The sequence below is a fragment of the Camellia sinensis genome, chromosome 3 (assembly GCF_055761805.1).
Source record: "Camellia sinensis isolate YWXY chromosome 3, ASM5576180v1, whole genome shotgun sequence".
In the NCBI taxonomy this organism is placed as follows: Eukaryota; Viridiplantae; Streptophyta; class Magnoliopsida; order Ericales; family Theaceae; genus Camellia; species Camellia sinensis.
The window spans coordinates 182441047-182459129 of record NC_138963.1 but is presented as its reverse complement, the minus strand read 5'-3'; the positions used below and the strand labels follow the sequence as shown (position 1 = coordinate 182459129).

Sequence of the window (18083 nt, the reverse complement as noted above, 5' to 3'; positions counted from 1 at the left end):
TTCCTCTTCTTCGATCTCACTTCCTTCTTTCTCTTCCTCTCTCTCACGTGTAAGAGCTCAACAAGGTGGAGAAAGATGCGTCTAAGTGTTATATAGGCCTTATATAGGTTCAACTAATGAAGCTTAATTAACTTGAGTTTAAAATAACTATGTGAGACCATTTTGTTCTAATTAATTCATTTTGAATCGAATTCCAATTTAACCCATCATAATTTCTTAAAAATTCCAAATAACACATATATCAAGTCAATTTCATGATCGGATGCCGATAAGGCCTTCAATTTGCAAAATAAAACAAAAACACTAACATATCTTTCTATGATAGACAGATAGAAACACAAATAATGCAACACACATGCAAGTAATTCAGAATTTCCTCTTAATTATTCATTAGCCATAATTATTCATGGTTTATCGACTAATCATAGGTCGAGGTTGTTACAGTTACATTTGGAAAAAATACATTAATGAGTTTTTTTTTTTATTTATTTAGAATATTACGTTATTACGTTTGAGACTAATACACTAAGGAGCTTTTTAGTGTGTGACATTGGAGTGTTACATTTAAAAAAAGTACATTAAGGAGTTTTTGTATGTTACATTAATTAGAGTGTTACGTTTGAGAAAAGTACACTAAGAATTTTTTGTGTGTTACATTGATTGAAGTGTTACGTTTGGAAAAATTATACAAAAGAGCTTTTTTTTAAATGTCACGTTGTTATATTTGAGAAAAGTACACTAAGGAATTTTTTAGTATGTTATATTACAGTGTTACATTTTTTGAATGTTACATTGGAATGTTTTGTTTGGAAAAAGTACATTAAGGAGTTTTTTTGAAGTGTTACGTTAGTAATTTCAACATTATGAAAAATTTCATATTTGTTCCTCAACACATAACACACACATTTACACTTGACATTTTATGTAATTCACACTAAAATGAGACATTTGGATCTACAAGAAAAAAAAAGAAGGACCAAACAATTCATAAGATCACTATTTAGGATTTATTGGCGCTTTACCTAAACGGTCCATACATTCAATTTTGGATTTTCTTTGCCTAAAAGATTCACACTTTAAAATACTTTATCCATAAGAACAAACTCTTACAAATGACTAAACTACCTATGTGTGTATATATATATATTAGAGTTATTTGGAAAGGTTTATTTGGGCTACTACAGTCAATAAATTAAAGACAAAAATTTAACTCATAATTCTCTCACAACCATTAAATTAATTACAAAAAAAATTCAACTATCTTCCCAAGCATAAATTTTTTAGCTAGGTTAAAATAGCTAAAAAGACAACTAAAATAGCCAACTTTTCAAACAAGGCCTGACCAAACGAAACCAAAACATTTCTCTCTCCGCTCTCTTCCACCGTCTCTCTCTATGTTCTCATCCTCTCTCTCTTCTTCGTCATCGTCACGGTCTCTCCTCTTACTTATCTGCTCTCTCTCTCTCTCTCTCTCTCTCTCTCTATTTCTTTATTATTTCTCCTATCTCAACAAGAGAGAGAACATCTTCGATAGGTACATTGTCGTCGTCGCCACTACTATTACTGCAAACGGCGACGACTCTCATTCGATCTGTTATTCTCGATCTCCTCTATCGCCCTTGCATCCACCGCACCACCACATCCTTATCTTCCTTCGCTGGTGGCTCCGCTGAATCCTAGAAGATCTGACTACCAGATCCAGATCTGTTGACTCTTAGTGCAATCAATCAACATAACTAGATTTGTTGACTCTTACGCTGTATTTGGTTCAGGGATTTGGAGAGAGATTTGGAAAAGGGGTGTGAAATTAAGTGAAATATAGATATATTTTATTCATATTTCATCTATCTTTTTCATTTTCCTTTCCAAATTCCCTAACTAAATGCAATCAATCAACACAACCAGATTCGTTAACTCTTAGATCTCTCTCTCTCTGTGTATATATATGTATATTTATGTCATGTTGTGTATGTAAATATGTATAAGTTTCAGTTAGTAGTGTGCCCGCTACTTCTTTAGTTGGTAGCTTTGCCTTCTGTTCAAGGATCTGCCAACACAACCAGAATCAGTTTGTTAAAGACCTTAAATAGTCAAAAAAAAAAATAAAAAAAAATAAAAAACAAATGTAAATACATAAAAAAAATTCAACAGATAAATCCAGTGGTAAAATTAAAAACAAAATATTCTTCAAAACAAATAAAAAGATTTCTTATCAAACTATTTTACAAAAAAAGACATCTTACCAATAAAAAAATATTTATGAGACCTAATATTTTATATTCAATAATTTTCTCTAAAAAAAAAAAAAAAAAAAAAAAAGGCTAGGATAAACATGACCACCAGACTCCAGTCAACAAAACAATAGATGGAGAAGTCATTGGTGGGGTTACTCGCACCCAATAATTATGGAAAATGTTTGAGGGGCACAATTTTTGTGGCCACAACGGCTCAAAACTGTTAAAACGACGTCGTTTTGACATATTTTATACTCAAAACGACGTTATTTTGATAATTTTAAACCATTATAGCCACAAAAATTATGGCCCTAACATTGTTGAATAATTATTTCCAATTGGAAACGTGAAGGTATCAGCAGACAGCTGAGACTGATGATTCGGGGTCCATTTTGCAATTCCAGAACAAAAAAAAAGCTACCTGGTTATCGTCATATCTAAGGTCCCTCCCAACCCAACCCAACCCAACCCCTCTTTTCCTTCCCTGAACCCTCCGAAGAACCAGATATCTATATCTATATCTAAATAAGTTGGAGGGTTTGGATACCGATCATCAAACAATCATTACCAACGATGGTGATCGTATCTCTAATTTGAGTCTCGGCTCTAAAATGCGCTGGGGTCGCTCTCCACCCATTCTCTCTCCACCCAATAATCCCTACCGTTGATTTTGGTGGGGTTTGCTTCGTTGGGTCCCGATTCGGTCTCTCAAGATCACTCGATGCCTCATCATCAAATGGCGGTTAGGGTTTGGGGGGTTCTCTCGGTGGTGCTGGTGGTTTTCGGGAGGCTAACGAGCGCCGAACCCGTAAGGGTTCCGTCGTCTTCCGTTTGTCCCGTGAACTCGGTTGCGGACTCGGTATTTGGATTTCAAGATTTGATCTGTCCGTTAAATGGGGATGAATCTATTCATTCTAATATTGCTGCTGTTCCTGTTACGGAGGTATATGAAATTATGTATTTCCCAACAAAATAAATTTGTCTGTTTTTTTCTTTTTGGGGGGATTAATTGACTTCGATGTTTTATTCTCTGTTCTTTCTGCTGTTTTTTATGGAAGGATTGTTTTGCCTTGAAATGTTAAGTATGATTGCAGGATTATGCTTTTGGGTTTGTTATTATTATGAGTGCATTTCCAATTCCTGTGACAACTAATTATGTCTTTATAGTTTATTAACACATGGGTATGCAGAAAGATTGCTCTTTGGATTGACAGGTTTAGGGATAGTTAGAATAGCACCCTAGGAAGCATAGATATGGAAACGACACGATATGGATACGGTATGGATACGGCGATACGACAAAACTTAAAAAATTAGGATATCAGTATGGCTGGGATACGTTTGTGAAAAATATATTTTTTAAAATTATTAATAGTGAGTTACACATAAGCTAAAGAACGTTGAGAAATCACAATATAATTTTATAATACAAAATTTGATATTTTGTATTAATTTAAGCTAGTAGCTTGTTTACTTTTTAAATTTTTAATAGGTCTTGCAAATATTTCATTTCAATATCGAGTTTAATATATTTATATTACAATAGTAGATTCCTTTGACACTAGTGAAAAATATTGTATTCAAGTTTGCTTGCTTATTTATTTATTGATATTTAATTTTACCATTGTTATATTCTCTTGTTAATTCTTACTTTCTATGTAGTTATAGGAGACATGCATGAAATAATTAGGATATATCAATTTGATAAATTCTATTATTTAACTCATTATGCTCTTCTTATCGAAGAACTTAACAAAGTATTAGAAAAATATTCTTATATTTATACTTACAATTATATTATATTATATTATATTACTATGCAAGAAATGTTACAATTCTAACTTCATAAAACAAGTAAACATGACTTGGAGTATCCGATACTCCAAAATTAATGAAAAAATAATTAAGAAATATCCGATATTTTTAATAAGTATCCGATATGTATCTGCGAGTATCCAAGGAGTATCGGTATCCGATATGGATATGATATGGATACGTCACCCCAGTGTTTTGAAAAGCGTGCCTAAGCGCGCGCCTAAGCTCAAGGCGAGGCAAGGCGCAGCTCTGCGCCTCATGCATAGCGAGGCGAGGCGACATAGAGGAGGCGCAGCTAAGGCTCGAGGCGTGCGCTTTTTTCTGAGGCTCGAGGCGTGCATTTTTGGCGTTTCGCGTTTCTTCTACTGCTACAGCCCATCTGGTTTTGGTGTGAATACCCACATGGAATAAATTATCAAATGATCAAAACGTGGGTCAGAAGAGCAGGGAAAAAAAAATAAAAATAAATAAAACCTAGTGGAGAAGAAGAGGACAACGAGAAGAAGACAACGACGAAGGGCCACGATCGCTCTCTCGCTCACGATTTCTCTCTCTCTCTCTCTCGCCTTCTCTCTCGCGATCGCAATCGCGATCTCTCTCTATCGCCTTCTCTCTCGCGATCGCAATCGTAATCGCGATCTCTCTCTCTCTCGCTTGCTCGCTTCTGTCTCTCCCACTTTATCTTCTCGCTTCTGTCTCTTCCTCTTTTATTTTCTTGATTCATATATGTATATAATATATATATTACATAATACCTATTATATAATATATAATATACTTATAGCTAATATATAAAATATAATTAATATATATATATATAATATTATATAATACCTAGAATACCTATTATATAATATATAATATACTTATAGATAATATATAAAATATAATATATATTTATACATAGTAATAAAAAAAATAAACACATGTAAATAAAATAAAATAAAATAAAATAAAAAAATTAATTGAAACACATTATGTAAAAAATATAATAAATAAATAAAATAATATATATATTAAAAAAATTAATTATTTTTTTTCTTCTTCTCTTCTCTTCTTGTTAAAAAAATTAATAATATACATATTAAATATTTGTTTATGTTGAAAATTGTACTATATTAATCTTTTGCTTAACGTATATAACTTGCGCCTCGCTTTGGTGAGGCGCGCGCCTAGGCTCTAGGTGACCTTAGCGCCTCGATGTGCCTAGAGCTTTTTAAAACACTGTGTCACCCTATTTGAAGTATCCGTGTTTCATAGATAACACCCTTTTGGGAATTTACAGAAATCGAGAATCATTTGTCCTCTTCTTGATGTGTGAAGGTTTTTATTTATTTATTTATTGGTTTGCACTAGGTGGGATGTTAACTGGTTAGTAAGTTAGGTTAGCACACTGACAAAACTAAATTTTCTTGCTTGAGAAACTCTAAAGTTTTGTAACAAAGGACATCATGTTGCTTAAGATGCTTAAGCTAATCTATTTCCCAAACTAAAGCTATAATATCTTTGTCACTATAAGTAGTGGTAACCGGTAAACTGCATAAACAAGTCAAGAAAAATGCTTTTTCAGGATGTCTTATTTGAGGAGGGCCTTCGAATGGTATCTTTTACCAAAAGTTGATTGGAGAATGGGATGGAGATTTTCATAGGATAGGGATCTGATGTCCCATGGCCACACCCAACATACCCTTCTTTGCTTGAACAATTGACTAGGGATGGCAATTTGATCCACTTATTGGATTACCCACCTCCCCACCTCCCCACATCTTCATCTTCAAGTCATATGGTTATATAGTTTGAAAACATGCTTTGAGCAATGTATATGCATATTAATGTAGAACTCTATGCATTAATACACATTTTGTCTTGTTTCTTTGTGATTGTGCTTTTGAATTTATATACACATTGATGTAGAAAGCTATGCATTAATACACATTTTGTCTTGTTTGTTTGTGATTGTGTTTTTGAATCAAGAAATTTGTCTAGGTTTGATTGATATGTGTGTATATATAACTCTAACTCGTTGTTGGAATCGTACGGTTCACGATTCGATTCATACATCTAGATACGATTTTTAACAAAAATGATTCAAATCATGTTGTTGAATTGGAAATTGAGTGAATCCTACTATTCACTATGATTCATTACGATTCACTGTTATTCATTTGTATTTTTGTTTTTGCTTACATAATGCATGAAACAATATCGTTTTCCCCAAACTATCAGGATATATAGAAGAGATCAATTAGTTATATTGATTTACATGATGTTATATGTATAATGTATATATACATATATAAATTTTAGTTATATTGATATTTACATCATTTTAAACACTACGAATGAATTTTTATATGTATATAAATATATAAAATGTGGGGGTCGAGAAGGTGATTACCAAGAACGGCAAACAGAGTACATCTAAGCCTATTTGAGATGGGCCGAATAAACTGAAGCCCATCAGACGTTGGGCCATTGCCAAATATACGCAGCAATATAGAGAGTATGCCGAGTAAAGGGTACTTGAGCCATAAGGTTGAACCGAGTGTATCGGGAAAGTTGGCTTCACCAAGTTAGACGAATTTGGATTGTCCTTTCTTTTAATAAAAATATGATAGGGAGATGGGCCCTGACAAAGTAATGATGGAGGGCTAAGATACATAGAGAAAATATCAAGAAGAATAACGATATAAAAGGAGGAAAGAAGCCCAAGCAGGAGGTATGTGCTAAGAGCCTTGAACTTCAAGAAACCAAAAAAACACCAATGTTTCTGTAGAGACTAACTTGTCCGTCGAAGTGTTAATTCCCACAAGGAGGTCTCTAAATTTTGACCCGTTAACCCCATTTCAGCCTTCAACATCCGCAGAGGATGCCATGCAAACATTGATGAGTCGGATGCAATGTAGTGAATAGCATTTCGAAGATATGGCAGTGGAAAACGAGCACTTGCGTCAGGAGTTGGCAAAGTCCCAACAATTACCACCTCCCCCCAAGTGTGGTCGATCGCCAAGAGTTCAGAAGAGGCAATGCACGAACAGCCATCATCTAAGCTTTCGAATTCGGAGTGCTCTTATGCTCGGCACGAAGAGCTATTATCTAAGCCTCTGAATTTGGAGCGCTCTTCGTGCTCGACACGGAAAGCCAGTAGTAAAACCTTCGAATTCGGAGCACACTTCATGCTTGGCACGAAGAGTCATCAATAAAGCCTCTGAATTCGAAATGTTCTTTGTGCTTGGCACGAATCTAAGCCTTCGAATTTCGAGCACCCTTCATACTTGGCTCGAAGGGTCATTAAGCCTTTGAATTCGGAGCATCATGTCATGTAAAGCATTATTTTCCAGCAAGATTTGGAGACATAACTAGCTTGGCGAAGGTAAACAAATGAAATTAACATTTTTATTAAATTAAACATCATGACATTCACGTTACATTTTAGGAACATTGTTTTTTTCTAAGGCCGATTGACATCCTAATTACATGGATAAAACCCAAAGAATTAAACTATTTATTACGCCGGTTAGCTCTGCTCAGGGTTCGCAGCCTCCTCTTCATCGTTTGTTTTTTTGGCGTCATAGGCTTCAAACGACATTATATAGCTCTGATTGAGCGGCGAAGCAGAATCCACACTCGCCGTTTGGAGAGCTTTTTCCACCCATGTTTGAACCCCCAATTTTCACATCGACAGACGTTATCAGCTAATTGTTCCCTTCTTTTCTTAATGCCGACCTTCTTTCCCTCAAAGAAGCCCTTGTTGTAGGCTCAGTGCTCTATTACTTCCCTAACAAAGATATTAGCCGTATCTTGGTTGGCTATTGCTCGGTCCATGAGGCATTGGGCTGCTTTGTCCATGGACTTCGTTGTCCCCGCTGCCCTGAGCTTGGCTATCTTGGCCTTTCGAGCCTCGTTCTCAGCCCGCTCTCTAAGTTTCGAATTTGCCCATCTTTATGTTCAATTTCTTTTCAGCAGCGCGAAGGCACATACTGACTTTGTATGCGTTGTATAGTCCTTTGACAGCCTCGTGAACTCCTTCCTTGAAGACCTCGTAGTTGCCTCTGTTGGTCATTGATTGCTGCACTTCGGGGGGGAAGATCTACCGTGTGAATTCAACCACCACATTTGGATCTTGGACAATTTAGTCGGCTTCAGTTATGGGTTTGTTCCTAATAAAAACGGAGAAATTCAATGGACGTGGCGGTTTACACGGCTCATTTCGCACTGAGCCATGAGCACCAACCGTTTTGTGATCTCCTTTCCTTTCGGTTCCACCTCTAGACGACCTGCTTCGTTCATCCCTTCTGGGCAATCCACTAGGTCGCTTGGGCGATCGACGCTTGTTTAGCCCCTCCGGTTCACTAGTGTTTCTAGCACAGAGTCGCTTGGCGCTTGATGACTCATCTCTGAGTCCAAATCCGCTAGCGTTTTCCCCTCCCCTCTGCTGTTGAAAAACAATCTGCTTGACATACACGCACTTCTAAGTTTCGCTGGAGGTGACTCTCCCCACCACAATCTATGCTTCACCAGTGATGAAGTTTGAGGTCACTTCTCCTACAACGAACACACTAAGTGGACTTTCCCTATTGGAAGCACAAACTGTCGCTTTGAAATGGCAATACTCCTACAACAAGTATACTAATTATAAGTGGATACACTTTCAATAAACAGCTTTAAATTACCCACAAAGGCGCCACTCCCCATACCACTTGAATGATCCCACGTGTCATCTGTCCTTTTAATCGTTAGCGAACGCGCTGCTGATCGCCTTCCACTCATTCGGCTTACTGATTGCCTTCGTTCTTAACCAGGACGAGAGCAAATATATGAATCTATTCGGTGCACACATTGCCCCGCTTGTAACTCGGCTGGATGCATTGTGCTGATTTCAACTTCCTTCGTTACCAACTGAGGCAGGGGCAAATATATGAATCTATTCGGCGCACACATTGCCCCACTTGTAACTTGGCAGGACGCATTGTGCTGGGCAGGGGCAAATATATGAATCTATTCAGCGCACACGTTGCCTCGCTTGTAACTAGGTAGGACGCATTTCACCGATTTCTTCTGCCTTTGTTCCTAATCGGGGCATAGGCAGATATATAAATCTATTCGGCATGGGATATACCTCACCTGGTGCGAGTACATTTGATTGGCTATGCAATGGTGCACATATTTGGCTGATTAAAAGTGCACGAACAGATTTATGCCGATTAAGCGAGTATCGATTTAGAACAAATTGAAATATAATGATACGGAAAGAAATTTTGATACACAGTAGAATGTTTTCATTTATAAACTGACTTGATACATAAGTTGGTCACTTTACATCTGAAAAGGACCCTAGTACATCAATTCTTAAAAAAAAAAAAAAAAAAAAAAAAAACAAATAAAAAGACTATTACAATCGAAACCTAGTCTAAACCGTTCGGCATTAGATCTACTCCTCTAGGTCCGACTCCAGCGGCTCCACCTTTTCTTGCTTAAAAGGAATCGACACGTCCAGTGTCACTTGTATGATGACCAATGCCTTGAGCCAACCATGTTTGAAGTCTCGATTCTTAAACTTCAGGGCCTTGTCGGCATACTTCTCCATAGCTGACAACTCCCTATCTCTAAATGCTTTGGCTAGCACCGTTTGCGCCTCCTCTGTCGCCGTCTTCGCTTCCAGAAGCTCGTCCTTAAGCTTTTCTAGGTCTGCCTTTGCTTCTTTCAAAGTGGCGTTCGAAAGATTTGCCCTTTCTTCAGTAGCACGACGAAGCAAGTCGACGTGTTTTTCTTTTTACTCTTCGGTGTTGGCCCTCAGATGCTTCTCAGAAGCCTTTCTCGCTTCAACTTTAGCTTTTTGTGCCGCTATGGCCAATTCGGCAATTGCTCGGCCATCACTTATCCTTTAAGCTAGTTGATCAGCTCGACGGCGTCATGGTGGTGACGGCTAATCTCCACAATCCGCTTAGTTGCCTGCAAAAGAGAATGCTTATATTAAGAAAACAATGAGGTTCTATCAACTTACATGTTTGTTGAAATCAAATCACCAGAATAGCTAATTGTGCGGCCATAGCAATTAAGATGACATCTGGCTCGACGCGGAATGTTGCCTTGTCTAAAGGTAACGTGATGGTTGTAGCCACATTTCGTGCAACGGCATGCTCCTTCACCATCGATGTGCTCTTGGAGAGGAGCGACCCCTTAATCTTTGGCTGAAAATGGCGCGGCCAGATCCAAAGCGAGTGAAGCCCTTGGTCTTTTCTCAATCGGCCACTCGACCGACTGAGTGGACTTGGCGGGGTGCTTCTCACCCCTTTGTTCGGCCACCGTTTCTTCGATCAGGGGCTCAGTAGTTGGCTATGCCGACTTCGTAGGAACGGGGGGAACAGTGATCTCTTCGAATTGGGTTGCCGTCGACAGGGGGATCTTTTGACTGCATCCAATGGCTCCCGTCTTCCTCCTTGCTGCCATCCTCTTGGCATTTTTTTTCGTAGCAAATTGGGCGAGCGAAAGGGACTTGCCATATCTTCGACTCTGGACCCAGCTAGGTTGTCCAAATCAAAAATATATCAGCCTCTTCATGAGCTCCTTCCAAATCGGCTCGAGCAGGAGATGACACTAATTCCAAATACTGTTGGTTGGATTCTTCACTTTCGGCGATCTCAACGGCCGAATCAATGCCCTGCTGTGCTTGCTCGGCGCCTTTGTTATCCGTGCCATCTCTTCGTTCGACACCTAGATTGGCTTCTTCAGCGCTTGTTTCGCTACTTTCATTGTCTGCTACTTTAATGGTTCCTACCAGTGTTGTTAAAAACGCGCCTAGGTGCAAGGCGCATCGAGGCTCAACCTGTGCGCCTGAACTGGTCTCAGGCGAGGCGCGTTGAAAAAGTCGCGCGCCTTAGGCGCGACTGGAAGCAGGCGAGAGAGGCGTAAGGCTCACGCCTAGACGCAATTGCTGTTTATGCCCTAATCTTTGATCTAACGATCGTCTCTTCGTCTCTTGACTTCGATTCGACTTCGTGTTGTCTCTTCGTCTCTTGACTTCGATTCGACTTGGACTTGGACTGGGGGGCTACGACTTCGACTTCGACTTCAACTTCCAGGTGCGCTACACTCTCTCTCTCTCTCCCCTTCTGCCTTCTTTGACTTCAATCGTCTCTTTCTCGCCCTCCTTCGACTTCGATCGTCTGATTAGTTTTCATTTTATTTATTTTTTTCTCCTTCTTCGTCTCTCTTCTTCGCTGATCATCTGCTCTGCTCTGTTTTTTTTTTTTTTCTCAATTATTTATGCCTTTGAGTCTCTGTTAAAACAAAAAAAAAATAAATTCAAAATAAATACAAAATATTTATGCCTTTGTCAATTAAATATTTTAACAAAATAAATATTTTTTTAAATAAATACAAAAAAATATATAAAATAAATATTTTTTTTTCTCAATTATTTATGCCTTTGTACTCTGTTAAAGAAATACAAAATAATTTTTTTTTTTACAAATAATTAATTAACACACTGCTATTGGTCTCTGTTTTTTTTACATTACATTATTTTCTAAATTGACACATTACATTACATTACATTACATTAATTATTTTTTAAATTGACACGTTACATTACATTATTTTCCATTACATTGTATTAATTAATTTTCCATTAATTAATACACTATGCATTACACAATTGTATTAATTAATTTTCCATTACATTACACAATTAATTAATACACTATGCATTACACAATTGCATTACATTGTATTAATTAATTTTTCATTACATTACACAATTAATCACACTTATGAATGTGGATTATTTTATCTTTGAAAATTGAAATGTTATGTAATATGCACTTTCATAGTTTTGAAAATTATTTTATATTTTGTCTTGAATCTTGATTACTTTTTATTTTTAAAAAAATTGTCTTAGTACTATGAATGATTAGTCTATGTTAATTTTTCTATTTTTTACTAAGACTGTGTGCCTTACTTCAATAAAGCCCGCGCCTCGCCTCGCGCCTTGCGCCTAGGCCCCGAGAGACCTTCAGCGCCTTAGTGCGCCTTGAGCCTTTAAAAACACTGATTCCTACATTCCTCAAATTGACGAAACTTTCAAAAACCAAAGCCGTTAGCTGTTGTTCTCCTTCAGGAATGGAAATGTGATCAATAGTAGCAAAAGTAGAATAAGATGGGTTGTATCTAAGAAGAATATGCACAGCACGACTTTGCCTTTCGAGATTCTCTGGGCCAATATACTCGAGAGTAGTCTTGACTTGGGCCAAGATGGCTTCGTCCTCTGAAGTGATCGGCTTCTTCAGATCGTTACCTGCAAGGAAGCAAAGTTGTTTATACATTTAAGAGCCGAATAGAATTGAAAGTGACTGTTGAATTACTTAGCCACCTGGTTTCCCTTTTTGCCTAGGAATCGAGTTCGAACGGTCTCCCTCTGCGCCGAATTCGCAATTTCCACTCACTAGGACCATGACATCATCCACGCTCTTGCCTGAGCGGGCAAGCATGGTCACTAGCTAACGATTAGTGTCCTTGGACCTAAGGAAGAATCGTCCTAATCGCCTATATGATTTGGCAAGGGCGTAGTAGTGCCGAATAGCAGGGATACCCAGATTAATTCGCAATCGGCGGTTGAGTGTCGCCTTCAACAATGGCTAGCAACAGAAACACTATGGTGTCAGTGTCCGTCCTCTCTATATCCACCACTGTGTCTGCAACGAGCTTTATTTGAACATCGTCGGGAATAGAATAATGGCGGTGAAAAACGGCAACTTTACTCTCAGAGAGCAAGGCTTTTAGATAGTTTGCCATGAAAATGTTGAAGGATGGACAGATCGAAGGCAAAAAGGTGGACCGGTGGTAGAGCAAAGTTGAAAATTCAAAAAAAAAAAAAAACAAGAAAGATGAAAAGGGGGGTTCAGAAGATTTACAAGATCAAAACGAGGAATGTCTAAGCAATGAGGGCTGCCACAATTGTAATTAAGTGGTAGAAATTGAAGGGGTGAAGGAATGAAGCCTTTTCGGAAGTAAAGGGGCACAGGCGGCGGATTTTTTGAATAGCAATAAATAAAGAGCTAGGAGACAAACAAGGGATGAGAAGATTTACGTATCCCCCATTAGGTCCCATCCATTATGTTAGGTGTGATAGTGTGTCTACTACGCGCTCGCATTTCTAGGTACAAATTATGATTAGTGCAATACATCTGTACGAAGTCAGCCTAGCAGGAGCCGAGCATGAAGCCCACTCGGCATATGAGTTGATCCGGTGCTCGGGGGGCAATTGTGGGGGCCGAGAAGATGATTACCAAGAATGGCAAAAAGAGTACATCCAAGCCCATTTGAGATGGGCCGAATAAAACCCAAGCCCATCAGACGTTGGGCCATTGTCGAATATACACAACAATATGGAGAGTATGTCGAGTATAGGGTACCTGAGCCATAAGGTTGAGCCGAGTGTATCGGGAAAGTCAGCTTCACCAGGTCAGACGAATTCGGATTGTCCTTTCTTAATAAAATCTTTTAATAAAAATATAATAAGGAGATGGCCTTGACAGAGTAATGATGGAGGGCTAGGCTACATAGAGAAAATATCAAGAAGAATAATGATATAAAAGGAGAAGGGAAGCCCAAGAAGGAGGTGTGTGCTAAGAACCTTGAACTTCAAGAAATCAAAAAAAACACCAATGTTTCTACAGAGACTAACTTGTCCATCGCTAATTCCGGCACCAGCGTCCGGAGTTTTATCTCTATTTCAGGTGACAGCTGAGAGGATTATCCAAAGGCTTTGAATTGAAGGAGTATTTCATATCTACCTCCACACATAAAATTATATGTTATATTAAATTAAACGAATCTTATGATTCATGATTCACTATTTTAGCAAAATGATTCACGATTTGATTCGCGATTTGACAACTATAATTTTTTAATGATTTCTTGGGGATAGTTTGGATAGGATGGTGTGGGACATGAAGAAGCCAATGGGTTTGGGTCATTGGCATCGAGATTCAAGAGTGGGGGAAGGATTTCTTTGGTAGGGTGAAGTTAGGAGGGGGTTCGTGGTCCATACCCACCCCACCCTACCCCCATTGTCATCCTTACTGGAGATGGATAATTTGAGGAGGGGGCAAGTTTTTGCTTGAATGGTGCTACATTTGTAGAGACATTTGAATAAATTTTTTATGTATACATGTCTTATTACAATGCTCAATTGCTCGGGAGGTGTGTATTATGATATTTATGAAGTTTTGGGGTGGCATTGATGATGCCTTGATCAATTGAGGAGCAGTTTTCTTCGTGGTACAAGGAATGGGATGCCCTGAGGGTAGATTGTGGAAGGCTTGGGAAACTCCTCCTCATTGCATGTGTGTTGAGAGGAATCTGAGATCAAAATTTAGAGAGTTACAGTTTTAAAGTCTTCTTTTTATTTTTGGCTTGGAAAGACTTTCCTTTACTTTGTTTTTTTTTTGTATACAGGGTTGTGCCCCCTTTGCTGGCACTTTTTGTAATGAAACTATTACTTATCAAAAGAGATGTCACCATTGATGGGGCGATGTGTTAAAAGATAGATCTAGTACATTGCTAGGTTGTAATGCGTTGCCTTATCACCAAAGAGGAAAAAAATTACACGGGTAGGGAGATTGTTAAACCAAAAAGATTAAGAAGCACAATAGATATTGAACCTTATTATTGAATTTGAAGAAATGGTGACGGACCCTTTAATGGTCTACATTCTTGGAACCTAGATAATTGAATAGGGATTGTAGTCTTCTTACTTATTGTTTAAATTGGTTCTTATTTTTGAACAACCTTACTTCATTTGTATATTGGTCTGTTCAAATCTTGTGAATTAAAGAAATTTATACTGATTGAGATATTTTTCAAAATTCAAACTAGCATGGTGTGACAATAGATGCAACGGTAAGGAAGAGAGATCACTATAAATGGAAATGATAGAGGGGAGGGGAGGGGAAGACAGACCTATACTAACGTGAGCTGTAATAAATAAAAAAATGGTTTGAATTTATTTAACTGAAAGAGCATATGGTCTTTGACAAAGTGGAATGACATAAAATGATTTATGTAGCCAACCCCAATTGCATAGGACAACAGGCTTGGTTTGGTTGAGTCTTGAAAAAATTGTGTTATAGTTGATATATGATGAAGCTGAAAGCTGAGATTACATTCTTGTCATGCCAATTAATTTCCATGTATCCATCTACTATTCATCTTGGAAATGACACGGTCCCTAGAGATTCATGCAAATTCTTGTTTAATTCCTGTATATTGATTCAAAATTTAATAGCAACCTGTTTGCTCAAGTAGTCAAATTCCACCCGCTTGCCATCTAGTAATGCTTTGCCATACTTATAGCTTGCATATGGTGGGCCTCCAATCAAAATCAGTTGTTACTTTTCATATTGATGCTTTGAAGTTTGACAACAAAATATCAGCTGTCTTCACTTCTGAAATTTAGAAATTATGCAAGCTGGTTGCGCATTGTGTCAGCTAACAATTTTTTATTGTAATATTTGTTCTTAAATCAGAAAGAAAACCTGAGAACAGTTGTAGGCAACATTTTCAAGGATGGATTTGACCAGTCAATTGGATCAAGATCATTATTATTATTACTATTATTCAACTTTTTGAATCAAAGGCCTTTTGATCTGTTATCAGAAACCAACCCTTGGCATCTGAATTTTGAGAACATACATGTAGCATGTGACCGATCAAATTATAATATTTTTAAGTTCTTCAATTTTTTTTATTATTGTGGCACTTGAGTATCATCACTTTTTTTGGTGCCAAACACTCGTAGTTGCACCAATTGTTGGATAGCTCAACGCTTTAATCATCTACATTGTTTGATGAAGGGCCATGTTAAACATGTGTATGCTTGTTATTTGGTGATTTGTTGGATTTGATTTTGAGGAGTCCATCTAATAGAGAAAGTTGTGGAGCTGTCTCACTAACTATAACGTAAAGAAATGATATATATCCATGAATTTTTTGCCCTTTGTAATTCTTGGGCTGAATGGTGCTGAGATTTTTTTTCTTTCTCTCTTTGTTTTTAAAAGGGTACTGACAAGTTACATTTGTGATATGGAAAGAAAACTGAATAAAACTATTAAGGTTTTTCTTCTCATATTTAATTTTCTGCTGCTGATGGTATTTACATGTCTTTTGTGAAGGGCGATGAGGTCTCATTGCAGAGGGCACTGCATTTGGTCCACAAGAATAATCATGATTATGTTGCTGTGCTCTTCTATGCTTCTTGGTGTCCTTTCTCTGGAGCTTTTAGACCCACTTTCTCCATCCTATCAACCTTGTATCCCTCCATCCCTCATTTTGCAATTGAAGAATCAGTCATCAGGCCAAGGTTTGGGAACTAATATCATTCTTTTTGGATTTTTGTTTTGTGTATATTATGTCTTGACACTTGGGAACAACAATTTTTTTTTTTGAAAGTCACTTGGGAATAACGTTGTTCAATTTTTATCAGTACTCTCTCAAAATATGGAGTTCATGGGTTTCCTAGTCTTTTCCTTCTAAATTCTACCATGCGTGTATGCTATCATGGCTCTCGGACCCTTGGTTCTCTTGTTTCTTTCTACGATGATGTTACTGGTAAGGCCTTACCCTGGTACTTTTCTGGTCATTGTTTAAAGGAAACTCACTTGAAGATCTTACATTTTTTTCTGAAGATGTTGATTTCATTTATCCATAAGAACTTGTAGTATATTGTTCTTTGCATTATTTGTATCAAATTACTGAAGAAATTTCTCAAGCGATATCTAATGAAAACAAGGTCACTTTTTTAGGCATTAAGACTGAGCCATTGAATGGAACATACTTGGAAAGAATCGGACAGTCATCTGATGATGGAAAAAACAACCACCCCGAGCAGGAAAGTTGCCCGTTCTCATGGGCTAGATCTCCAGAGAATTTGCTTCAGCAGGAGACATATTTGGCCTTGGCCACTGCATTCGTGCTTTTGAGGTTGCTCTATTTCATTTTACCAACTCTGTCTGCATGTACTCGATTGGTTTGGAGACTGTACATCCCGAATATGAAGTTAAAGAGCTTGTGGGAACATCCTCCGGCCTATCTGAATCAAGCAATCCAGTTATTCAATTCCCTAAAGGAGCCCCGCAAGAGAAGTAATTTGCAAGAGGGAGCGATGAATGCTAAGGCATGGGCTTCAAAGTCCTTAGCTTCGGTTTCATTTGGGGATGCAAACACCAGCCGGGTTGTGCCAGTAAGTTGATCTCACTTCACTTTTTCCGGCAAAATTAGGCTTTCAGATTCTCCTTTGCTGCAGAATCTTTTCTGTGTCCGTCTGCAACAAATTCATGATTTGATTTGGTTTTCCATTTGGGGCTCAATGTTTCATGGTAAGGTGGAAAATTTTACATTGGTTGGTTGTTGTAGCAACCGCCATTTCTATGTAATTTAGAATAGAATTTGTTATCACCATCCAAAAAATAAGAAATGGCTTTAATTTTGTGAATAGCTTGTAAGCTATATAGCCTTTACGGGCTGGTTTGGACCCCCTCTTGTCATTCCAGATAAGTTTGTCATTTATATATCTCATCTTTGTATGGTATTAATATTTCTTGATAACTAATTTTAAGCAACGTGTTAAACAGCAGTTTAGAAAAATTAATTAGTGTATGACTTTTTCTTTTCTTTTCTTCCGGCGGCTCTTAGAACTTTACTTGTGTTTGTGTCTATACTTGAAAGATGTTTAAAAGCTGGTTAAACGGGGAATCTGATCTGAACTGGTTGAAATCGGGTAATTTGGTTCTAGTTTTAAAAAATTTAGAATCATTGGATATGGTTTCGTTAGTAGATTAATGCTCAAAAGAATTGAACAAAACAAATTGAATTTTTTGATATTTTCGTTAATTTTAGTATTCGGACGTATACGATCTTCCATGTGTACTTTTTTTGTCGTCATTAACTTCTTTAAATCTTTATCTCATTCCACAACGGGACTCCATTTTCCCATTCATGTGAAATGGGACGATTGTTGACAAATTGTATAACTTT

General features: G+C 37.5%; 1 protein-coding gene across 1 annotated transcript; it reads left to right on the top strand.

Annotated features, from left to right (window-relative positions):
* The first annotated feature begins 2376 nt into the window (after positions 1 to 2376).
* On the top strand, positions 2377 to 17637 carry LOC114309906 (5'-adenylylsulfate reductase-like 4). Its single transcript, XM_028255783.2, has 4 exons — positions 2377 to 3177; positions 16223 to 16410; positions 16534 to 16658; positions 16853 to 17637. Exons 1-4 carry the CDS (start codon positions 2956 to 2958, stop codon positions 17296 to 17298), a joined length of 981 nt encoding a protein of 326 aa, XP_028111584.2. The 5' UTR covers positions 2377 to 2955; the 3' UTR covers positions 17299 to 17637.
* Positions 17638 to 18083: the final 446 nt, after the last annotated feature.

What these genes read in the sequence shown, in the direction of transcription:
- LOC114309906 (XM_028255783.2), top strand. Translation starts at nt 2,956, where the DNA reads ATGCCTCATCATCAAATGGCGGTTAGGGTTTGGGGGGTTCTCTCGGTG. An exon ending in CTGCTGTTCCTGTTACGGAG is followed by an intron (nt 3,178 to 16,222) that starts GTATATGAAATT and finishes TCTTTTGTGAAG; the next exon opens with GGCGATGAGGTCTCATTGCA. An exon ending in GAATCAGTCATCAGGCCAAG is followed by an intron (nt 16,411 to 16,533) that starts GTTTGGGAACTA and finishes AATTTTTATCAG; the next exon opens with TACTCTCTCAAAATATGGAG.